Here is a 23,773-nt window from a genome sequence, read left to right as displayed (position 1 = left end):
AATAACAAAATAAAGTGCAAATAAGTCATTGACCGTGAGAAGCAAATGCAGTCACTCGCAATGTACAGTAATAAAGAAGGCACTAAGGTAAGAAGCACTGCGGAACAGCTGAGGATTACATGATCATTTTTACCCTTTTTATCTAGTAAACTAAACTTGCAATCAAACAGTCTCACTGCACATTTGGTAACGCAATACAAATGGTCAAATATGAGGTTTGTGCATAGACTCCAATAATCTCTTTGGCGATTGCAGTAGCGATAACAATAGGATCAATGATAGACCGATTTTGATTAATCTTTGGTCACAGTCCTGTCGTTTTGTCTCTAAAGCCTTTGTCAACACAACGTGGACCTGGCTGCACGGGCCAAGTTGTCTCCATAACCATGAAGTTGTGAGCACTGCTCCAGGATGTCGTAGCGTCCACTTCGTAAAAAGCACAGTGTGGTCGTTTTACACGTCTCTTTACATTGCTCAGACACATGACCTTTGGATCTTAGAAACCAAAACTTCTGAAAGACTGCATCATCCTTGTAGAAGGTCTGCAGGAGCCCGTCCACATCAGTGGGAAACAGACTGGGCAGACGGTAGGCCTCTTTGGCCCGGTACAGAAGGGTCCACTTTGGGTTGGGGTCAGGACCCTGTGCTGCCGGGCCGTGGTTGGCCTCTGTCAGATTCAGGATGTAGGTTTCATGATCGAGAACCATTCTGGAACTGTTGGGGTAGTTTCCATCCGCAAAATAAACCCGGTAGCCTAAAACAATGTGCATTTAGTCTATGACAATTGAATGTAAAAATACAGGTGATGCATTTATTACCTGGGTTTAGATTGACATACGTGGTGACACTTGGAGCCACAAAGGCAACACTCAAGGGGCGGGTCAGGGTTTCCTCATCATAAAACATCTGAAACTCATCTGTGTGTGTATGTCCAAAAAACTGACCAGCAACTGTGCCTTCATATCTGGATATGGGGAAGTCTCACAAATGTCATGTTTATAAATGAATCCTGTAAAGTCTACATTAAAAATAAAAAAATATCCAACCTGTTGACAATGTGATAGTAGTTCCAACTCCAGCTGCCCAGACACAGACCAGGAGGGATGTGACCGATTATATGGACCTGAGTCAAAACAAACCCTGTCACTCTTTAATCTGCATGACGATACGTTTATCGACTCGTTGTGACTTTACACCCGTTTATTGTGCGCTTTATGTCACTGACCTTCTCTCTCTTGTCTTCACTTGCTTGAAGGACTTGTACGAGCCATTGCAGCTGATTGCCCGGATCTGTGGAGTTCACCATGAGCCAAAAGTTTTCTCGAGCACAATAGTTCATGTTCAGAGACACCACTCTCAAACCAGGCTGAATCTGGACTGTGTAAAATCCACCATATCTGAAAGAGAGAGAGGGGGAAATATGGAAAACACAACCAACTAAAATAACTATCAAATATGCTTGTTGTGTTGAACAGTAAACCTTAGAGTCTTCAGAGCCTGCTCTGGAAGCCACGGGGCCCACTCTTCTGCCATAGTGTTGTAGAGCCACGCTGACGACCTGTTGCCGTGTACAAACGGCTGAGGAAAGCTGTTCACTGGTGTGCTCTCGTGGTTTCCAATGGCAGGGTAAACTGTCACATTTGGGCCCAGGTGTCTGTGGGCAAGAACTTTAATTATATTTCACACTTGTGCTGAACGATGTTGGAAATATGTTAAACCCACTTTTATTACAAACATAAGATTTGAAATGTATTTCTCAGTACAAAACTCTCATTTTAAGTCTAAACTATTGGGTTAGCAGGTTTTAGACATAATAAGACGATATTTGATTGTGATAATTAAATCTTTCCGCTCTAATTTACACAATATTCATCACACTTTAAAAAGTACAGAATTACTTGTGGATGAGCCTGGAGATGACGGTCAGTTCAGACAGCTGCTGTGTTCTGGTTTGGGACCACACATTATGGGCTGGGATGTCTCCGGTCCAGTAGACCCAATCCCATGGTCCACTCTGGGCCAAGTGCTTCAAGAGGTGGTCCAGAGTGCGCAGAGGCAGGTCGCATTTACTGTAGGTGCCCCAGTAACCTGCCTCCCTCCGGCGCCAGCTCGGGGTGCCCGAGTCGTTTCGGCAACACAGAGGATCTTTACAATCTGCAGCACTTCCCTCAGCGTACTCCTGTGGACACAGAGGACAGAGGGAAGACCTGGACTCTTTGTTCTGTTTGAAACAGAGTCAATACTGACCTGATCCCAGTGGATATCTGTCAAAAACAGAACTCTGTTCTGAGGCGCGCCAGCGGCAGGAGCTGAAGGAGGAACGACCGGAGGCTTTGGGACCTTGGGAAGAGTGACGTTCCACGGAGCGTAAAGGTCAAATTTACCACACGAGGGTCCCACCAACAAAGCACAGGCTTCAGTGGGCCACAGCAACGACTTCTGCAGCACCAGGATGAAGTCGTCCCTAAATAGTTCGGTTATTTCACGACACACTCTCTCATCGGCCAAATGCAGCCGGACACAAGCCTCTCCCAAAGTACGGGCCACACGCTCGGCATTCGTACTGTCCTGGAAATGATTACAAAAACACAGGGAGTTTACAATAGGGTTGGTATTTGAGGTTGAATTATCATGTGTTCTACTGCTATTATACAAGGCAAGCAAAGTCATGCAGGAAGTTTGACAGGGGAACTACAATGTAATGTATACAATACAGTGTATCCATTACCAGGAGAGCGATGTCAAGGATGCTGAAAATGGTTTTGCACAAAGGGCAGGTTATGTTTCTCCAGTTAAAGCCCACATTTGTCTTCAGTCGATCCAAAAGCAGCGTATGTGACTGCTCTGAAGGATGCAGTGAATGACACCAGCCCAAAGATAAAACCAGGGCCACAGTGACCACTCCAGGGGTCAGGAGAGGAGCAGAGAGCCGCATCGTGAGAGGAGGCAGTGTCCTCCAGGGTCTGCTGCACAAGAGCAAACATACATTAACAGGAAGTAACCGCAATGTAACAAAGCACATTCATTTCACCCTCAGACGGAAGTCCATAGCTTTAATATTGAAAGGCAAAAGAGACGATAACATGACAGCTACGTGTTTAACCTCATTTAAACACAAAGAGACAACTGCACCTTTAAGCTCCTCTTTCTGCTCCTCTTCTCTGTGGAAAAGCTCACGATTCAAAGGGTTCCGTAACGTTTTTCACACCAACGAGCCCGTGCGCGCTGGTCCGTTGCGTGTGACGAGCGACGACTGAACAAGGAACACTTGAGGTTTGACACTTCCGGTGTGTCAGCTGACAGGTCACGTGGGCACAGTCTCCCTCCCAAACTCACTTCTTCAAAGTAAAGTCCTGAAGTAAACCGACTTCAAAAGGACTGTTACTGTGCAATCTACATTTAAATAACCTTTGTCAAGCCCTAAGAAAGTAAATAGAGTTATTGTCGTAAAAAAGAGTATAGAAGCATTGTTATTCTCTTGTGTTGTACAGTGTTGATGTCCCGGGACCACACGTCCCGGGCAGGGCCGGCCCAAGCCTTCAGGGGGCCCTAAGCGAAAAAACATTTGGGGGCCCCTCACCACGTCATCAGAATCAGTTTTATTGCCATTGTCAGTAAACAATTCACATATGGGAACTTTCTTCAACGCAAACAAAGCGCACCAAAACTCCAGGGCATCTGTTTGCCAGTTAGTTTATTCTCAACACCTCACAAGCTCAAATATTGATAACTTAAATCCCACAATGCAACTTGGTATTCCGCTGACATCACCTCTACTCCCTGTACAAATAACACAAGTCCCTGATATGTTTTTGGGTGTATTTGTGGGCGTTAAGGGTCGACAGCCACATTAGCACATTAGCAGTTTAAATTAATGAACAGGGGGGTCTGGGGGCTCTCCCCCAGAGATTTTCAGACCTTTTTTGGGTCTTCTGCTGCATTTTAATGTGGTCCAGCCGGCTAAAGTAAGAGTAAAATGTTGAGGTTTTAATGCTATAAAATGATGATGTGATGAAACTGTGCCAGGAGAAAATGATTAAAGCCAGTTATTAATACATTAGTGTACTTAATTACTCAATACAATATTGGCTATGAAAAATGATTATGATCAAATTGATTAATTTTAACTGAAAATGTAAAATTAATAGTTATCCTTACTAATTTATCTTTTACAGCTCCCAACTTTTCCTTCTTGCTAAAGTGACAAAACAAGTTAAATTAAACAAATGGCATAAGCATTGCTTGATTAACAATTAACACTGATAAGACTAGACAGTGCAAACATGTTATTCCCAGAGAATGAACAGAACTAAAAGTGAAGGTCCAAACCTCGCTATTGTGAAGAGACTTTGCCACTTTTATATAAAAATATATAGTTTTATTCTATAACAGATGTAATCATAATATGTCTGGTTATTTTTCACAGTCAATTTATTATAATTTATAACAAATAGTCTAATGATGCTTTTTAAATAAATTGAAATGTTTTAATGCTCTATTAAAAGTTAATTACAATATAAATGTTTGTTCTGATCAGAACATCACAAACTGGACTCCTGCATGAAACAATGCTGCGATGTGATTGGCTGATGGACCTTACGTGCATAAACCTTTACGTTCCTCTTATTGCACTTTAAGAAGTCAAAGTAAAACAGACATCACGATTGCTCTCACACATGGTGATGTGAGAGAGATGGAATGCAAACTCAAACCCGCTCATCTCTAAGTGAGGCTGCACAGGGGCCCGGGACAGGGGCCCGGGACAGGGACAGGGGACAGGGGCCGCACACTTTTCACTCCAAAGTCTCACGTCAGAGGTTCTGGACGAGACGGCGCTCGTCCGGACCGGATCTCCGCCTCTTAGTGACCCGGGGCATAGACGCCGCCTCACCGGCCTCACCTGCAGCTAACACTATCGGGCTGGTGTAAATGTTAAGCTTATTATCTTTCATTCACACATATTGTGCGCGGGGCAGAGCTCTCGTCGCCTCCAGCCTGAGCGAACTAACGTGACAGAATCGTGTTGTTTCAAACAGCAGCATTAACCGTCTCTTTGTAAGAGAAGTTCAATACCTGGAAAGTGTTGTTGAGTTTGCAGTTTCTTTACATCGTCAAGAAGTTTCTTCTTTCGTTTTTCGGCACCAGGAGATATATTCCTCTGGACATGAGGGCCACGCAGGGACCACTTTGTGTTGTGTTTATGTTTTGCTCTTCTGCTCACGCACAATGAAGTTGACCAATCAGCGCAGGTTTGGTGTCTTGGTTGCCAGATTGTCATTACAAATAAATGCGGTTTGTGCGTTATATGTTACCGCTGTGTGCGCTGCCGCGCCAGCAGCGCTACTACACTAGTGGCGCACGCTGCGCTTGCACTTCGCATAAAACGGGTTGCCAGATTGGGGGCCCTATTAACGCCTCGGGGCCCTACGCGGCTGCTTAGTTCGCTTATAGGCTGGGCCGGCCCTGGTCCCGGGACAGTCCCAGTTTTGAGCCGTGTGTCCCATGTCCCAGCAGATGTGTCCAAAACCATTGATTTGTCCAAGTTTTACACAAGACATGTCCCAGTTGTGCCAGTTTTTGACCACTTTGAGACACACCACCATTAAAGAGGGGGCCATATTGTCGTTTATTTTGCCAAAATAGAGAAGAATGACTTTAGAATAACCAGAACACACAAAATGCACTCATTTCCATAAATAGAAGTCTCTCAGATAAATACTGAGCCACAAGTGAGCCGATAAAGTGGTGTGAATGAGACATGTATGGACCGAGAGAATAAAAATGTACTTAATTACACACACTTTATACACTTTTATTATCACTCCCCATCTTGTGTGCGCTTTTGATTTGGAAAATATGGTCATCCTGGTCTAAATGTATTATAATATTGCACTTTTTATTGAAACTTTTGCAGCACTATGGCATTTTTGTCATAGCAGAGAAAAAACAGAGAAAACAAGTATAAATAAAAAATATTTATTGCATTAAAGATTGTTTACACATTTCTTTGGTTTGCTGTTCAGTCTTCTTAAAATACAAGTCCACACTGATGCTAAATTCATAACAAAAGCAACAAGTTGGCTTTAGAACATAATTATCTCAATTTTAAATATGAGGAAAACCAATTTAACATGTGGCCGCTTAAGTGGTCTCTGACATGATCCATATATTTACAGTGGCTAAGCAAATGCATGAAAAGTGAAGATAATGAGTGGTTTGCGTACATAAAAGAATAAAACTAAGAGGCTTTCATTTGTCCTGCATCTTCTCCAGAATGGGCACGATCATGTCGAACTTGGGTCTCTTGGCAGGGTCCTCGTTCATGCAGAGCCTCATCAGTTTACAGATGTGAGGAGAAATACCAGGTGGAATCGTTGGCCGAAGTCCTTCCAGAGCCACCTATGAAAAGAGATCCAATTTAAAGACCATTAGAACGCCTGAGGGTGTTTCAAAGATGGTGTTTTTCAAATGGAAATAAATGCTATATGTTTGGTTGAATGCTTGATGCTTAATGCGTACCTTCATGCCTATCTCCATATTTGAAAGGTCGGCGAACGGGACCTCCCTCGTCACCAGCTCCCACAGTAACACAGCAAAACTCCACATGTCTGCAGACCTCCTGTTTATGTCCTCAGGCCTCTTCTGTAATGCTAAAAGCAGATTTAACAATGGTTTAACTGAGCGCAAGAACAGAAAGGCTGAAATAGTGTGCACAACAAGCCACTAAATACAAAATAGGAGCTAAAAACAGAGACAGTTCAAATAAATCTGAACTTCAGTTATGACAAAATGTTTTCAAAAAGAGGTCAACTGAACCACTACTTTTCTTTCAGTGTAACAGTTCCAGTTGGACTAGAAATCTATTCAGAAGCAAATGTTTTCTTTATTCAACAACTCAACTACATAAAACAGATTATGTTCTCAATTAGAAGTTAACATCTTTGGTCTATATCTCAAAATAGTATGGATTTCATATTAAGACCAATTAAGGTTTTCCCAAAAATGATACTAATCAATACTAAAACTAGTAACTGAACTAGATAATAATTTCAACAATACTGGAAGAAAAAAACAAATGTATATAACAAGACAGAAATTTTACCAATCCTGAATAATTTTATAATAATCTAAAACAGCAAGACCACATTGAAATAATAAAGAAAGTATTATTATTTTGTGTTGAAAATAACTTTGTATTGCAATAAAAATAGTATTCTTTCTAATCTTTGTGATATGAAATCGTTAACGGGTATCAAGCCGTTCCTTAGTTTCCAAATAGAGTTTGAACAGAGTTGCATCGTGACAACATTAGAACCTATAGATCTATATAATCCCTCATTTGTCCAGAAACAGTAGGTTGGCCGGACAATATTGTTGAAATCAAGACAACATACAAATGTCACACAATACTGTCCATGCCCAACAACAACACGTTTGGGTTAAATTATACGGTGCGCTATGTTCTTGCTGGATGACTCAGACGTTCTAAGTATAGGATGTGAGCAGGAAGAGAGATACCTTCAGGGGCCATCCAAGCTGGGGAATACATACGGCCCGGGCACTGGAAAGAGAACTTGGCGTCGGCCATGCTGAGTCTGGCTGTCATGTCCTCGTCAATCTGTGAACAACGCAATGCCGCTTTGTTTCACATCAAAACAACTGGGCTCGTAACAGACACAGACCACCCACATGGAGCCTTATAAAGTCATTAAAAGCAGAACATCAAGAGTCTTAATCACGATCTAACTACAAATTAACTAAGAATATATATTTTGTTCAATTTGTGCAGGTTGTTTTTAAAGGCTACAGCTGAAAGATATTTAATAATGATCAAGTTTAAGCAGGAAAATTAAAGAAAATGCCCAATTGTAGAGTAGTAGAAATTGTGACTCAATATTTTTGCATCAATTCATGTTGAGGAACGAAAACAGGACGGGCACAATCGCAGTCTCTAGTTGTACTTTTGATACTCGACGCCAGATGCGATGCACTTACCATCACGTGTTTACTGTTGAGGTACAGGCGGGAAACCATGGGCTCCAACGTGTGGAGGAACGCCATGCCACTCGCAATGTCCAACGCAAACTTCACCGCCTGGCTTTGGTCAACGACGAGCGCTGAAGAGAAGACAAAACCGAGTCAAAATGTAAAAGCGTTGTAACAAGTGTAACCACGGCGCCTGTACTCACTCGTGCCCTGGTGCAAGATGTTGAAGAGGGATCCATAAGGCATGTAGTGAGTGATAATGATGGGGTGAGGGGACGGAGGCGACTGACAGGCCCCCAGGACAGGGAGGATGTTTGGGTGGGAAAAGATTCTACAAAAAAATCAAAGTTTAGCATTGAAACATATGTGTTGTTGTGTAAAGTCAATGTTGTCGTTCATTGGCTTTTTTATTCCATCCGCACCAGTGGCCAAACGGCAAATGTGTTACTCATTAAGACTCTGTTGAGCATTACGCCGTGACAGTTATTGCGAAACAAGCGTCAAATTACGCCGCGTTAATCTGTATTGGTTCTATAGCTGTTCCTTTCAAATAAACAATGAATAAATCAAAAAAGGGAAGCTGCTTTATTTCAATGACATTTGACGTTTTTACTTCACATTTCGTCACATTCTTCATACGACTTAAAATCCATATTAAAATGTATATATTCAGTGTGATTATGAAGAGAGAACGGCATGTGTTTCCATAACCAGATGACAATAACACGTCTGTTTCAAATAAGTTATATAGTGATCTACAAATCCATCCATTTCAGGAGACTTTAAATTGCATCTCAACTGATTAAGGTTAAGTTATAATGTTTTAAAAATGAACTCCATGTGACCACTTTTGACACGTTTCTATGATGGATCCTGCACCTCAGAGCGATGGCGCCGACATAACTCAACTGATGTTATTTTGCGTGGCATAATATCAAGAGGCAAGAAGTTCAGCGCTGACAGATTTTTATACGGTGGAGTTTTATTGTGCCGTGCCACGTGTGCAGTGGAAAGTACCTGAGTTTTGGATGCTCCTCGTTAAAATCCCTGCTCTTCCTGGTCGTCCAGTCCCTCACATGCAGGACCTTTACTATGATCTCGTCGCCCTGCCACCGGCCCTGCCACAACTGCAGACAAAACAGCCGGGTCGATACACAATACGGGAGAAATGGATCAATAGGAGTTTTGAACAAATGCCGACCTCTCCGGACTGGTTTTCATTGATCTTGGCCAAAAGCGAAAGCTGCTTATAATCTATTCCAGCCTGTTTGTTCAGAGTACCGTTACCTGTGAAAAAACTGCTGTCAAAAAAATGTGCTGTATTATGAGGTGCACTTTTTTTTTGAGGGAAACGTGACTCACGAGGTCGTGTCCTCATCGTCCCTTTCCAGAAAGTTTCCTTATAGGGAATTTTGGTCAGATTCTGGCCCATTTTTTCTGCTTTTTCTGAGTAAAGCAAAATCAGTCAATACAAATGGCTCCTCGTCACTGGGACTACGCGATTGTAATAAATGAGTTCTTACCCTGAAGCAGTTGTTTTAGGTGAGGTTTGCCTTTGTCCAATGGCGTTTGTCCATATCTGTTACATACACACACTTGAGCGCCGCTGGCAACCAAATCCTATGAAGAAAACAATTGTATTTATTTATCTTGTTGTTCACACATTGCAATACGAATAGTTGTCGTGTACTGAACATTTTGCATCAGATTACTTTCACCACAAGAGGGAAATGTTGAACACATTTGGAATAAACATTAAAATAATCCAAGTCAAGACAAAAAAATAGGTGTAAAATACGTGTAGGTCTACGTTTTCATCATTTTACGCTGAATGCATACTGAATCTACATTAAAAAAAGACAAGAGAAAAAAGCATATGTGAGAAACAGTACCTCCGCCACTTCGTCTTGTCCCCAAAAGCAGGCGTAATGCAGAGGTGTGTTCCCGTGCTCGTTGACTGTGTTGGGGTCTGCTTTGCACTGAATGAGCTGTGATTTAGCAATGAGCACAATTAGAGCGCTGCACGATGATAAAAAGGCTTAGTTATTCAACCGTTTACTGCGTACCTTCGCCACGATATCCCGGTGTCCGTGGCTGGCAGCGAGGTGCAGCGGCGTGTCGTCTCCTCTGTTCATCACGTTGATCCGGGCCCCTCTCATGATCAGCATGTCCACCACGCCGCTCCTGCCCTCTCTGCAGGCCCAGTGCAGGGGGCTGAAGCCGTGGTCATCCCTGCAAACAAATATATACACAAATTCATAACTTTTCACCACTTTTTGTTGACTCATGAGAAGGTCGATGTGTCAGAGCTTTGCAGAGTTGCTTCAAAAGTGCTGGAGGCCAGTGGTGAACAAAAAGATGATTATTTTCTGAATGGGCTTGATGTGTTTTGCAATATCCTGGTTTGGTCTTGTCTTAGCCCAGTTTTGTCCTCGTGTAGATTTGGTCCTGTTCTCTTGCTCAATTTACTCCTGGTCTGTTACAGCTTTATTTCCAGGCGAAGTGGGCGAATAATCAACATTTAGATAATACTGTGAATGTTGTTTTAGATATGTATATATGTATATATATATATATATATATATATATATATATATATATATATATATATATATGAAGATATGCAACATTTTAATATCAAGTATACGGTATTGATTATAGTAGAAAATCCAACAAAAGCTAATGGAAAATAAAAGGTGAGAAAAGGTTATGTTGTAAACGTTCAAATAAAGGTGATATTTCTGAGCTTTTGTGATTAATTCCACAGACATTTCACACTTGTCTCCTAGTTAAACCTCAAAATAATACATTTAAAGGGATGTTTTAACACATTTCTGCTGACATTGACATCATTTTATTTGACTATCGTTATTTAAATATAGTAGTATTATGTTTTGTCACTATTGCCCACCCCTAATTCCAGGTTTAGTCTGAGTTTTAGATATGTTGTGTAACTAATGAGAGTAAAATACTTTTCTCTAAACCAAAAACGAATACAAATTTGACTTAGCCGTATAATGCACGCTGTCATTCTTCACACAATGTCTGAATATACACTTTAAAACTTGCTTCTATTGTGTGTTTGCTGCTGGCGGACGTGCACAGAAACTCTGCATATCAGATAACACAACTACTATGTGTGTGGTTCTGTATTTGACACTGATGTTCCCCCCCTATCTCCTAATCTTTATTTAGACTTCGGCACATGCTTTTTCTTACCTACAACCATCTGACAACTGCTTGGTGATGAATGCGTCTGCGCGGGACAGGAATGCCCGCTAACATGTGCAGAGGTGCAAACACACATGGCCCACAGAGGCTTAGGGAGCAGTCTACAAGGAGTCAACCTCTCACCCAAGTGCCACTGGACTCGTCACCCACGGGATACTTTGCATTAGCTGACCCCAAAACAGTTGTGGGGGGGGGGGGGGGGGGGGGGGGGGGGGGGGGGGTTCTCGCGACTTCCTGCAAAGCCGCAAATTCAACGCTACATTTACCGTCGGCGTCAGGCTTGAATAGCACTCGTGAAGGTGGGATGAAGCAGACTGGATCAAATGTACTGAAATAAGATTTAGAGAGTAAAAAATAATAATGAGAGTAAAAAACATGATTTCTTTTACAAAATACTATGTCATTTTCGACCAAAAAAGTATCTGGTTTGGATCCAGATTATTCTAAAATGAACCATGAAAGATCAACATTTGTTCTCTATACTGTATCTTTTCACCCCGATGATGCACACGTTAGTATCTAGTTTCGGTAGTAGTTTTAGTGTCGAATACTGTCTGGATATCTTTGTTTTATGTTACCAGCAGCAATAAAAAGTAATATTAAAGGCAAAGTTAAAAACGCAGCTCCTCGGAATATCAGTTTTTCCGTGCTTTTGTGTCCTTTTCTCCACCGCAGACGGACAGTTTGTACTTGCGTAATGCTATTTAAAGAAAAAAAAAACTCAGGAATGACATAGCGGAAAATGCCTGGTGGAATCCTGAGCCACATTCCCTTTCCTCCTCCCTGTGCCTTTCCTGTGTCAAATTCACAAACAGTCTTTTGGGAGCGCGCCAGAAACCTCTTAAATGTTTACAGGAGGGAGCTATATCACCATATTGTATGTTCCCACGCGTAAAGCCACAGTGTTTTACTCAGTTGGATCTAATCTATTACATCTTCGAGTGAGGGGAAATGACCAGACTTTCTGATTAAAGGCTCTTACTAAAAGACTAATATAGCACAACAAATAGAGCCAATTCTTTTGCTTTTTACGACCCAACACTTTATTTTAAGTAACAATAGACTTGATAGTTTTTGGCTCCTCTTTCCACTCGTACTTGGAGATCTTTCAGGCCACATACTTGAACCCACTCGGCATCAGAAACAAAGCAGCCCCCCGCGGAATGACTGCATAATGATGTTTATACGGGAGCGCGAGGGCCAGTCCCTGTATGGAGCTGAGCAGAGGAAATGGCCTTGACTGCTGTGTGGTTGGCTGGAGGCTCTGCAGTGCTCAAAGTCAACGTCAACACACTGCACATATAAGGACCTGACAAGGAATGAGATAATCTGGAGTTTCACAGGGAGTTCTCTCTAAGCCGCTTTCTATGAAAAGACTTGCGTGGACGGACAGTGGCCCACCTCCATCCTGGGCTGAGGGTCGTCCAAATAACAGATTATAGGTCAAATGTTTTTAGGTCAGTGTAGGTCAAGTATTCGTGGGGTTCAGCTTCCTGTTTAGAGGCAGCATTTTGAGGACTGTGCCAGCAGGTCCCGTCTAAACTGAATGAGTGCAATGAGTTTCAAACTGTACATTTACTGACCACAAGTGAGGGGGCAAATATTTCATCAAAATGTTGCCCCGTCATGGCCTGCTTTTCACCATTCAAAATACACAATAAACATGTTTTAGGTGGCAGTTGTGAAGGCTAAGGAGCTCATTTTGTGTCACTCTGAAGCTACAAAGGGGATACAGAGAAAGATATATTTGTACTAAAAACAGTGATTAGGCTTCCTGGGCTTTTTCTTTCTTTCTTTCTTTCTTTCCCCCCCCTTTTTTTTAAGGTTTTGACCAACCCTAACGTTTTATTTATATATACATTTTATAGGACAGTTGTAGCATCAAACTTATATTTTACTTAGAATGTACATATCATGCTGTTTTTGTACAAAGTGTTCAATGTTTGTTGTCTGTGTTGCACCAGGACAAGTTCCTATGTTTGTGAATCTGTGTTCATCGACAAACGGCAATAAACCCCTTTCTGAGTCTGATTCTCATTCTGAAATGGGGAGCAAGAGGATAGACATTCGGCAAATAGTCAAGAGTTGGAATTGGACGCAGCAACCACACATGTGCCTCATCAGTGCGGCACCGGCGAGCGCTTTCATTCACGTGTGCAGACGTGCAAAAACGCTGTGTGCGTGATTTCCACAGAACATTTGAGAATTATAACAAGATCATTTTACATAGAAATGAACTGTCCAGTGTAGAAAGACGTTTGCACATCTGGGGCTTTCAGAGACGAAGAAGAAAGTGATCCGTGCTCAGACAGACTAGAAATGAGCAGGTTTGAGGAAGTTTGTGTGGGAATGTGTGTTTTGTCCGTACACTTTTAGTAAGAATTCCAGGCAAAATGTTACAAAATAAGCCCAGTATTTAATGTATTCAGAAGTAGTTCTGGGGAAAACTTGTGAAATTAAGCCTGGTTTGTTTTGAATTGTTAATTGGTGCTAATCGTTGACGTCACAACACTTGATTTTTGATATTTAAGCAATAAACAATCTCACACATTCTTAAGAAAGATTTAAAATTACACTAAACCTCTTGTGTTCGCAACGTTTTCAGTTAATAATAGGTCAAGTCTTAATGCTTTAAACAGTGCTTTTCCAGTCTGTTAAAAGTGAGGCCTGGACACTGAGTCACAGCCCACAACCTCCATGAAGTGCCGCACTGCTTTTACACACGCACGGCTTAAGAGGCTGACGTCATGAAAATGGAAAATGTAAAAAAAACAAAAGAACTAGAGCTCAGCAGAAGGAAACTATTTTAACATGAAATATGCCAAAGAACTCGCTCTGAGTAAGCCAAACTAACAAATATGTGTTATCAAGCTGTTAGAAATAAAAAAAGAAAACTTTTGGGAAAGGCATGTCCTGAGGCGACATATTACAACACTGTGCCTTCACCTGCGACTACACGCACCCTTCTGATATCACTCACCTACAGACAATGTGAGCTCTTTGGCTGCGCTTGCTGCTGGAACACTGCAACAAACTGTAAATCTAACCGTCTCTAAGCCAGACATGTCCAAACTACGGCCCGGGGGCCAAATGCGGCCCTTAGACACATTTTTGTTGGCCCTGCTGCTCCCTGCTAAGTTGATCCAAACAACAAGAAGCAGTAGGTTTTACTGTAAAATTGGAAAGATTAAGCATTTTGATGTCATACCAACCTAATATTAATGTTCCAAGTCTTATTAAAGGTGTGGAGACTCAGCCAAACTATGTCAAATGCAACATTTTGAATGAATCACTTTGTCATTCAACAAATTTGATATTGTCAGGTTGTTTGTGGCCCTTTGCCCCGTATAAGTTTCAAAATGCGGCCCTCAGCTGAGCCTTCACTTCAGAGACGAGAGAGTGTCGATCTGATGTTCAAAGCTCGTATCCCAGCGCCGGCGAGAGGACACACAAAACACACTCACCCCAGGTTGAGGTCATTTTCGGTGTTGTCCAGCCACAGTCGGACAGCCACGGAGTTCCCCTCGCGACACTGAGTGAAGATGTCGTCCATGTTTAGACTCGAGGCGTCCTCTCTGGGCTGGTCACCGCTCCTGTCTCCGCTCTTGATATCATGTAGCCTGGAATAGGTGTTGAGTGAATGTAACTTCATATCGCAGCAATGACAACTCCTGGCGTCCAGTTTGTTTATGAGCCTGGAGGTGAATAGTCTCACTCTAGAGGCGTTTGTGTCTAGAATTTTAATTAAACCTATAAAAAGATTGTTAGTTTGCAGTGGAATAATTGAAAGCATGAGTGTAACGATACAGTTAAAGGGACTAAAAATTGACCAATGACTGTAACTTTTTAAGATAACTACACAACAGCCTTAATAAAGGATGCAGAAAGACTTAAATGAATGAGTTAATTGAGAATAATTCAGGCTCTTTAATGAAGGAGTTGAGCAAAACAGGAACAAAAACAATTTGTTCATTATCAATTAAGCCTTTCTTCATGCTTTATTAAGGCTGTGGTGAGTGTAGGTATTATAACGTGTCACCAAATAGGTTAAAAACACACTTTGTAACCACAAAAACGGGTTCACAAAGATTCTGGTTGTGTTCCACGGAAATATTTGAAAGTAACTCACTTAAACTAAAATCATGAAACTTCTGTATGGATGTAATTTCTAATAAGGAATATTAAACACAGTAGACAGCAGCAGAGGCTATTGTAGCAGGGGAAGTAGCCGCCTATGTTTTTCCTTATATGGTATAAGAGGATCATCTTGAATGGCAGAAAGACACTATTCAGAAGATGATACAGTAACAGTCTGGCAACATTGGCAAAACGTTTAACTTCTTCAACTCAAACAGACTCTAGAGACGGAATCCAAAGCCTACAGACGGAGCCCATGTCCACTCATTCTTTCCATGGACGTTCACTTCGACGGGATCGGCCCAAACACGTCTCACTTTTGCGCTCGATTGTCAAAAGTCCAATTGCGCAGCGACGATTGTACTTTGGACTCGCGCTGTTCGGAGTCAAACTAAAGTCTTACCTGCCGTTTATGGATTGCTTTTCTGAACAGCGCCGTTCGCCCTCAAAGTCGTCCGTGCGCTGCAGTCTGAAGACCAAGAAAAGTCCACGCCCCGCTCCTCTTAAAGTTGATGTGGTCCGCGGGGGCCCCGGGACGCGCCTTGGCACGGCTGCGTCAGGGCCCCAGGACGCGCGCGGCTCTACGGCGACGCCTGGTGGACGCTATGCGCAGCTACACCAAGATAATGGTCTAAAGTAGTCCTCAAAAAGCACCACGGGGGTCAGAAGAGGTGTGTGGGGCAGCAACAAACATGACATAAACAGGTTATATGAAGGGCTTGTAAAGACATTTCATTTGGGAATCTGCTTTGGTGCAATTTATAGCCTGGACTGTACGTACCAGTTTCTTTTCTATACTTTTGCACTGGAGTCAGCACTAACAAACAGAGATAAATACCAGAAAGTATTAGATCTAAATAGGACAGATCTGATATACAGTAGAGTTTAATATGCAACTTTACTTTCAATGGAGTAATTATTATTATCAAAGTATTATCAAAGACACAACTTTTGGCATTGCAAACACGTACAATGCACCAGGCAGTGGTTTTAGTGCCCAAAAGTGAAAGGAGTTTCAGATCTGACAGTTTTTTGCAACACTACAATGATTTCCTTTGTTGTGCATATTTATCTCCCTAAACTGACACGATGAGGAGCACCCACAAGTCATTTAACTGTGTGTGCTTCCAAGACTGGGCGAAGCTAAGAAGGAGATAAAGATCTTAAGACGAGAGACAATGGGAATGTTGTCCTCTGATGTCTACAGAGATTATAGCGCACACATCATGTAAAGGGTAAAGACAGGAAGTTGAGCAAGTTGATGAACTTCATGATTTATGCTTACAACCCAGAACCCAAAGCCAACACCCAGCAGCAACCAAACCAGAGGACATCCGGTGACACTGTACGTACGTTCGGGTGTTACAAGAAGTGAAGACAAACGATATGCTGCCTTTCCCCATCACAGTCGCACACACATCTAACAGACTGTAGGGAAATGCTTAATGTTATGAAGTTGCTCATCTGTCTATTTTTGTAAATAATCAAGTTTATTTGATGAACCTTAGAGCAAATTGACTCAGGATGTGGTACAAATATAAAAATAAACAAGGCTTATTTAGCAAGTCCAGATAATTTGGTCTTTATTATTTTTCCATGAAATGGCAACTTTAATTCAGATATAGATTATTTATTAATTATTTCAGGAATAACAATACATTAGATGGGATCGACCATGTAAAGCACCAGGTCTCACTCTGGGCCTGCAGGCTGATCTGTGGACATCTGTGGGACAGGAGCTGTGGACACCTGTGGGACAGGAGCTGTGGACACATGGACCTCTTCAGATAAAGATGTTGGTGGTGTATAAACAGACTGAGCTGATTCTACACTTTGGGACCCGGATAAAGCTGCTGTTATTGAGGTTCCAGTGTCTACATTGTTCATATTTTCAGTCAGTTCAAGGGGTATGACTCCTGATAGTCCAACTTTGTCCGTGTTCAGTTCTAGTGAGTTTTGAGCCATCCCAGCCACTTGAGTTTCAGGTTCCACACTGGCCGTGGCCGCCGCCTCCAGCTTTGCGTTTTCAGCCGCCTTGCTCTCCATCTCCTCCATGCGCCGCTGCACCATACGAGGCATGATGTTCACGTATGTGGCCATCAGGCGGTGATTAGAACGGATCAGCTTCCCAGCACAGTTGTCCACACAGCGCTCCTGTAAACAAACACAATCGTAAGGAAGAAGATCAAACATCATAAAACAACAACATCTACCCTCTGGTTTCACATGCCATTTTTGATCTACCTCACACTGGTAAAACTGTGCTTCACTGACACTCTACAGCTGATTTTAAAGATAATGTACTACTGTATGTCTCTTATTTGATTTAGTCCAATCTATATTTAGTTGTATCGACCCTTTAAAAGTCTATAATAGAAACAACAAAATTTCACACCGCAGAATATTACAACATTTGAAACATTTGGATGATTTTGGCAAATGATGCATGAATCAGATATTTGACTTTGATGGACAATAGTTGCACAATTTTTGACCGCACAACACCATTTAATTTGATCTGCAGATACATAATCAAGCACAAATTCCACTTTTTGTGAAGCGTGTGTACAATTTCAAGGTTTGAAAATTATTATCTACCCTTATTTTTTTATTTTAAAGTCTTACAATCTTCAGCATTTAGATGTGATATTAGTTAATCACTTAAACAGTTTTTATGATCTACTTACTTTGAATTTGATTTGAATCCATGAAAAAATAAATAAAAATTAAAGACCAGCACGTGCCAATTCCATACAAAAGAGGTCAGTAAATAAACAAACTTTGATGGTAATTCGTTACACACATTTGTACAGATGGAAGGATCAGAGCATTTACCCTTAAACAAGGTTATCTGTTACTTGTAGTGTGGAATTTAATAGATTTTTACTAAACCGACACCCTGATATCATAACAGCAAATAAGACTGAGACAAAAACATATGCATTGAACTGTTCTGTAGTTTCCTGACCTCGTCCATGGTCAGGTTCCTGTAGTTGAAGTTGCTGGAGCATCGCTGGAAGCAGATCTCAGTCATGCGGTTGTAAACGAGCAGGAAATCTCGCAGCTGCAAAAAGGCTCCTAGGTTATCCACACGCGCAGCACTGTATTACAACAGAATAATGCATGTTTTACTTACATTCCGCAGTTGCGAGTCCGGCTCCATCATGACTGCCAAGCTAGCAGGTTAGCTCAAATGCTAACTTGACCTAAACCGTAGCTTAGTTTAATAACGTGAGTTCTAGATTTGAGCGACCGATCGTAGCTGACATAAACCAGTCCAATCTGCTGCAGCAAACACACAAACAATGTTAAAGTGAATGTTAAAGCGCACAAGGTTCGAGCGTGTGAAGAAGTAGCGTGACATTCACACAGAGGCGGCCATGTTTCTACAAAGATCCTGGGGTTCTGTCGCGTCAAGATGTCCCACTCCTGTTGTTGTGCCAAAGAGACATGTTTACATTGTTTTATATTATTCATTATAGCCACGGTCCAAGAAATGCTCGTATGATTTGATGTGTTTTTCATTTGTCAGTCCAATTTCATTTTGTCTCGTGTTTGAAAAAGGACACATATTATGTATTAATTGTAGTTTTATATTTGCCTAAAATGTCAAAAGTCTCGAGTGTCTTTACTTTGGCATCCTACGTGTTAGAGCTTAAATCAAGGTATACATTGAAACCCCCACAGTTCTCCGTGGTGTTCCCTCATTCAGATTTGGTGTTAGCACGCCACACTACTGGCAACAGAGTGAATTACCATGGAGGGCCAAACAAAAGCTAGCTTTCCCCAACACGCTAATTTATTCACATAGTTATAATGAACACAATTTGACGGCAAAACTACTCATAACAAGTGTGGCAATGATTTACGGACTTAAAATCAGCTCAGGACTCAGGAGAAACAAATCTGGGAGAAACCAAGGGTTTTCGGGGCTCAAAGGGAGACAACCTTGTATGTATGAAACTGTGAATACATCTAAATACTAGGTATGTTTATGATTTGCATAATGGGTGTTCTTTAACTTTTTGACTTGGGTTGGCACTGTTCAAGTCCTGGTTTTGTTATGGTATAGTTATTGTCCCAATTATATATTTAAACTGGAGCCACGTGACATGATACAAAATAAATAATGATATCTACATAGAAATAGAAAAAAGGATAACATAAATATGAACCACAAAAAACACACACACAAAAAGCAGCAGTCTTGAGGGGCGTTCTGTTTTTCTGGGTTGTAATAATCCATACGTGCTAAACATTGATCATACGGTTATAGCACTCTTCATCTATGAACCTAAATTCATCCACTCTGTCCCACCAACTTGCCCCACTTTTACTAACCCTATTTAAAGTGGTCACTGGTCACCCTTGTATGGCATGTGCTGCTAGAACTCAAATATATACTCAAAATAAATTTGAGATGAAATCAAATTATGCTTATCCTAAATTAGCGCATTCAGTTAAAAAAAAAAGAAATTGTTAACAGATTTGTAATATTTACTATTCAAATGTTAAACAAACATTTCCCTGTGTTGCATAAACCCCACAACCTACACAAAATGTCTTGAGTTTTCCGAGTGATATGATCTGTCTTTTGCATCTGCTTCTCAAAAATGTTCCGTTTGATCTCTAGTTGCTCTCTAAAGACTTTGAACGGTTGTTATTGTGCAATTTCTTAGACGTCTACAGCTTTTATGACGCAAAATGTTTTGACGTCCGATCTGATATTTTGCCTATCTATCAAATTTGCCTGTGAGGTTTAGGCTTTTAAAGATGTAGTCGAGTGGTTAAGGCACCGCACACGTACAGTATGTCAGGCTCCAAGCGCAGCCGGCCAGAGTGTCATGAGTTTGAATCCCAACTCCGACAATTTACTCCCTTCTCTCTCACCCCAGACCACACTGTCCTCTCCTGTCTAGTAAAGCCTACGGGCCACAATAAAATAAAATTTAAAAAAAGCTATTCACTTGGATTTCCTTTTTTCTTTATTAAGCCTATGCAAAACAATACGGTACAATCCTCCAGTGACATCATCACATTCTAACATTTGAAAAGTGACAAAAAAGTGACAAAAATCACTTCATGCAAGAATGAAGATCACTATAATAATATGATAGATTCGGGTGGGTAATACTGACAGAAAATGAATATGTAGTTTTATTTGCATTATCTGATTATAATGATTCATTCAATAGTCTAAAACATATCAGAATGAGGCTTAACATCACCTTATTAGTCCATGATCTGTAAAATTAATCACAAGTACAGAAATATCACATTAATATACCTTTTTCAGGAAAATCACACTGCAAATCTTGTCTTTGTAGTTTTCTTTTTGTTGTTGATCTTGTTGTCTTGAGTTGTAACTCTTTTTACAGCTTGTTTAGATTCCCTATTGTAGACAATATATTAAATATTATAATATTGCTATCAAGTTAAGTGCTAATAAGTAACAACTGTCTAACATCAGAGCTCTGTGTCATCTTGTATATGTATACCCTCTGGACACTCCAGGTCCCTCTGCTCCTCAGACGTTAGCACGTGCACAGTGTCGTGGTCTTCTCTCTCCTGGTCGATCTGCTGGCTGTTCAGGTAGATGCTGCTGTGGGACACCATGGGGCTGTGGTCTCTTAGAGGGAGGCAGACATGCACTTCTTCCAAAACAAGAGGTGGAGTGAGTCGGGCCTGGAGCTGCTCTGGAGGAGAGCCTCGTCCTGGGACCTGGCCTTGTTGATGCCTCCTCTTGCGTTTCTTGGCTAACTTCAGATCCAGTGATGCATAATTCAGGTCAGACCCGGCAGGCTGCATATTAGAGAGGTTATATTTTTAGTTTTTCTTCATACACAGACAGATTTTTATACCTGCTTAGTTATTTTTAGATCGTTGAGAAATCTTTCATTGACCACAATACATCTCTGCTGCAATGTGTTTTCCGTTTTGAAAGAACATCTGGTCAAAATGTGCTAAATCTGCACATTGCATGCATCACATCCTTGTGGTGAAGTTGAACATGTATAATTGGTATAGATAGTCGGGTATATTTAATTATAATTCATAAGGGGGGAAAAAGCTAAAATGGCATTGATATGTTCCAACATTATAGTATAGTACATAGTTAAAATACATACGGCACACAGCTTATAATAGAAACTATTTTTAATTGAATAAAAAATAAATGAGAAATTTACATGAATTCTGTTTTGCAAAGTTTAAGGGAAAAAATATGTTTTGCCGATTGTTTCCAGAATGAGACAAGACTAAATACCTGGTCGTTGATGCTAAAGAAGACGGTGGTTGGGGTCTACTCAGTTTCTTCAGATCTGAACACTACTCAGCTTCTTCAGATCAGAACACTACTCAGCTTCTTCAGATCAGAACACTACTCAGCTTCTTCAGATCAGAACACTACTCAGCTTCTTCAGATCAGAACACTACTCAGCTTCTTCAGATCAGAACACTACTCAGCTTCTTCAGATCAGAACACTACTCAGCTTCTTCAGATCAGAACACTACTCAGTTTCTTCAGATCTGAACACTACTCAGCTTCTTCAGATCAGAACACTACTCAGCTTCTTCAGATCAGAACACTACTCAGCTTCTTCAGATCAGAACACTACTCAGCTTCTTCAGATCAGAACACTACTCAGCTTCTTCAGATCAGAACACTACTCAGCTTCTTCAGATCAGAACACTACTCAGCTTCTTCAGATCAGAACACTACTCAGCTTCTTCAGATCAGAACACTACTCAGCTTCTTCAGATCAGAACACTACTCAGCTTCTTCAGATCAGAACACTACTCAGCTTCTTCAGATCAGAACACTACTCAGCTTCTTCAGATCAGAACACTACTCAGCTTCTTCAGATCAGAACACTACTCAGCTTCTTCAGATCAGAACACTACTCAGTTTCTTCAGATCAGAACACTACTCAGCTTCTTCAGATCAGAACACTACTCAGCTTCTTCAGATCAGAACACTACTCAGCTTCTTCAGATCAGAACACTACTCAGCTTCTTCAGATCAGAACACTACTCAGCTTCTTCAGATCAGAACACTACTCAGCTTCTTCAGATCAGAACACTACTCAGCTTCTTCAGATCAGAACACTACTCAGCTTCTTCAGATCAGAACACTACTCTGCTGGTGCGATCCAGAGTATGAAGCTCATTGAAACACAGTTTGATTATGTGGAAGGAATTGATCCATGGGTAAAATGTGCTTTTACTATTTGGAATGAGCTAGTCAAGACTTTGAAACAAAAGTTTTAAAATCATAAACTGGTTGGCCAATGATTGAAGTACTGGACCGAGATTTAAGATCTGGATTATTATTTTATTTTTTACAAATTGTAAAACAACTAAAGAAATCCATTGACTTAAATAAATAGGACTTTTAAAGGTCCTTGCAAATAAGAAATGATCACAATCAGGATATTAGAGAACCATTGACCACTAAAACAATTTGATTTCAATTATTATTATAGCATAAGTGGGAGAAACGTTTTTGTTATTAAATTAAATTAAATTAAATTATTAAATCAAAGTGCACACTGCTCACAAAGTAGCCCACATTATGATGTGGTTTGGGAATGTCGGACTGTTCATAAATATTAAACTGGACTTTACTTTTTGCGGCAGGAAAAAAAGTCACAAAGCATGTTTTTGTATTTTCTATTAATAATAACAATAGAAATATTCTATAATGTACCTCAGTGCGACCTCTTGTTCTCACTGCCATCGCTTCATAAACAACAGAACCTGAACATCAAATAATAATTAATATGATTAGGAAAAAAGTTTATATTTCTATATATTTTCAAAACAATAATGTGATTTAATTTCCATTAAAATGTATTTACAAAGCACAACAAGTCTTCTCTCACAATAAGATACTTATGGAAGATTCATCTTTGTTTTTTGTTACCTGTGTTTTCGGTGCTAATGTTGCCGTAAATAGGATTTTCCTGTTCCAAATGAAAGCCATGGGAATGATCTTCTGCATAGTTGTTTGTTTCTCCTGGATGGGCCTCTTCATCCGGTGTTAAACTTGAAATAGAAATAGTGTATTTTGGTAAGAATAATCAAACTTAAAGAGAACGATCTGCCTCACAGTGTTTCAAGTCTCTGGGTTTTAACACCGAGTGAGTTGTGCGAGCCTCAATGCCTTTTATTTATTGTATTGTATTTTATGTATTTTATTTATTTTTGCTTTATATGATTTAGAATGCTGGTGAGATTAAATTGAGCTTAGCATTTATTCCTTTTGTTGTTTTACTTCTCTGTCTTTGGAAACTGGTGTAAATGTGTTGCATAAATAAAGTGAGTATAAAGAGTATAAAATATTTTTACTTGCTGAATATAAAAAATAAACTTACCTGGAAGCATTTTGATCTAAAAAAAAAAAAAAGTTGAAGTAAGC

At 40.7% G+C, this 23,773-nt stretch overlaps 4 protein-coding genes across 4 annotated transcripts; all 4 read right to left on the bottom strand.

The window, feature by feature from the left end:
* Positions 1-71: 71 nt before the first annotated feature.
* smpd1 (sphingomyelin phosphodiesterase 1) lies at positions 72-2,963 on the bottom strand. The gene is made up of 8 exons (XM_072445960.1): positions 2,729-2,963; positions 2,248-2,568; positions 1,899-2,179; positions 1,481-1,654; positions 1,226-1,397; positions 1,047-1,123; positions 819-964; positions 72-754 (listed from the first exon to the last, which is right to left on the bottom strand). The coding sequence occupies exons 1-8, from the start codon at positions 2,933-2,935 to the stop codon at positions 339-341; spliced, it is 1,794 nt and encodes a 597-aa protein (XP_072302061.1). The 5' UTR covers positions 2,936-2,963; the 3' UTR covers positions 72-338.
* A 2,997-nt stretch (positions 2,964-5,960) lies between these two features.
* Positions 5,961-15,845, bottom strand: ilk (integrin-linked kinase). Its single transcript, XM_072445959.1, has 13 exons — positions 15,758-15,845; positions 14,682-14,837; positions 10,053-10,218; positions 9,879-9,974; positions 9,510-9,606; positions 9,349-9,432; positions 9,188-9,273; positions 9,004-9,113; positions 8,190-8,317; positions 7,996-8,117; positions 7,519-7,618; positions 6,520-6,650; positions 5,961-6,399 (listed from the first exon to the last, which is right to left on the bottom strand). The coding sequence occupies exons 2-13, from the start codon at positions 14,768-14,770 to the stop codon at positions 6,250-6,252; spliced, it is 1,359 nt and encodes a 452-aa protein (XP_072302060.1). The 5' UTR covers positions 14,771-14,837; positions 15,758-15,845; the 3' UTR covers positions 5,961-6,249.
* A 1,163-nt stretch (positions 15,846-17,008) lies between these two features.
* timm10b (translocase of inner mitochondrial membrane 10 homolog B (yeast)) lies at positions 17,009-18,777 on the bottom strand. Its single transcript, XM_072445517.1, has 3 exons — positions 18,491-18,777; positions 18,323-18,418; positions 17,009-17,508 (listed from the first exon to the last, which is right to left on the bottom strand). Exons 1-3 carry the CDS (start codon positions 18,518-18,520, stop codon positions 17,047-17,049), a joined length of 588 nt encoding a protein of 195 aa, XP_072301618.1. The 5' UTR covers positions 18,521-18,777; the 3' UTR covers positions 17,009-17,046.
* A 2,042-nt stretch (positions 18,778-20,819) lies between these two features.
* On the bottom strand, positions 20,820-23,422 carry LOC140360303 (uncharacterized). Its single transcript, XM_072445515.1, has 3 exons — positions 23,279-23,422; positions 23,063-23,112; positions 20,820-21,156 (listed from the first exon to the last, which is right to left on the bottom strand). The coding sequence occupies exons 2-3, from the start codon at positions 23,090-23,092 to the stop codon at positions 20,821-20,823; spliced, it is 366 nt and encodes a 121-aa protein (XP_072301616.1). The 5' UTR covers positions 23,093-23,112; positions 23,279-23,422; the 3' UTR covers position 20,820.
* Positions 23,423-23,773: the final 351 nt, after the last annotated feature.

The sequence above is a fragment of the Eucyclogobius newberryi genome, unplaced genomic scaffold, assembly GCF_026437365.1.
Source record: "Eucyclogobius newberryi isolate DKJ021-1_F unplaced genomic scaffold, fEucNew1.0.hap1 SCAF_15, whole genome shotgun sequence".
In the NCBI taxonomy this organism is placed as follows: Eukaryota; Metazoa; Chordata; class Actinopteri; order Gobiiformes; family Gobiidae; genus Eucyclogobius; species Eucyclogobius newberryi.
Note: the sequence above shows the minus strand (reverse complement) of the source record. Positions and strands in the feature narration are given on the sequence as shown.

Bases quoted from the DNA above. Each gene is read 5' to 3' on its own strand.
- timm10b (XM_072445517.1), bottom strand. From the start codon at position 18,520: ATGATGGAGCCGGACTCGCAACTGCGGAAT. The intron at 18,419-18,490 runs GTAAGTAAAACA...GCCTTTTTGCAG, and splicing joins CGGACTCGCAACTGCGGAAT to CTGCGAGATTTCCTGCTCGT. The intron at 17,509-18,322 runs GTCAGGAAACTA...GTTTGTTTACAG, and splicing joins GGAACCTGACCATGGACGAG to GAGCGCTGTGTGGACAACTG.
- ilk (XM_072445959.1), bottom strand. From the start codon at position 14,770: ATGGACGACATCTTCACTCAGTGTCGCGAGGGGAACTCCGTGGCTGTC. The intron at 9,975-10,052 runs GTACGCAGTAAA...GCTAAATCACAG, and splicing joins ACCGGGATATCGTGGCGAAG to CTCATTCAGTGCAAAGCAGA. The intron at 9,114-9,187 runs GTCGGCATTTGT...TTTTGTCTGCAG, and splicing joins ATGAAAACCAGTCCGGAGAG to TTGTGGCAGGGCCGGTGGCA.
- LOC140360303 (XM_072445515.1), bottom strand. From the start codon at position 23,092: ATGGCAGTGAGAACAAGAGGTCGCACTGAG. The intron at 21,157-23,062 runs GTACATTATAGA...TCTAATATGCAG, and splicing joins GAACAAGAGGTCGCACTGAG to CCTGCCGGGTCTGACCTGAA.
- smpd1 (XM_072445960.1), bottom strand. From the start codon at position 2,935: ATGCGGCTCTCTGCTCCTCTCCTGACCCCTGGAGTGGTCACTGTGGCC. The intron at 1,655-1,898 runs GTAATTCTGTAC...TCTTGCCCACAG, and splicing joins ATCTCCAGGCTCATCCACAA to ACACCTGGGCCCAAATGTGA. The intron at 755-818 runs GTAATAAATGCA...ACATTGTTTTAG, and splicing joins GTATGTCAATCTAAACCCAG to GCTACCGGGTTTATTTTGCG.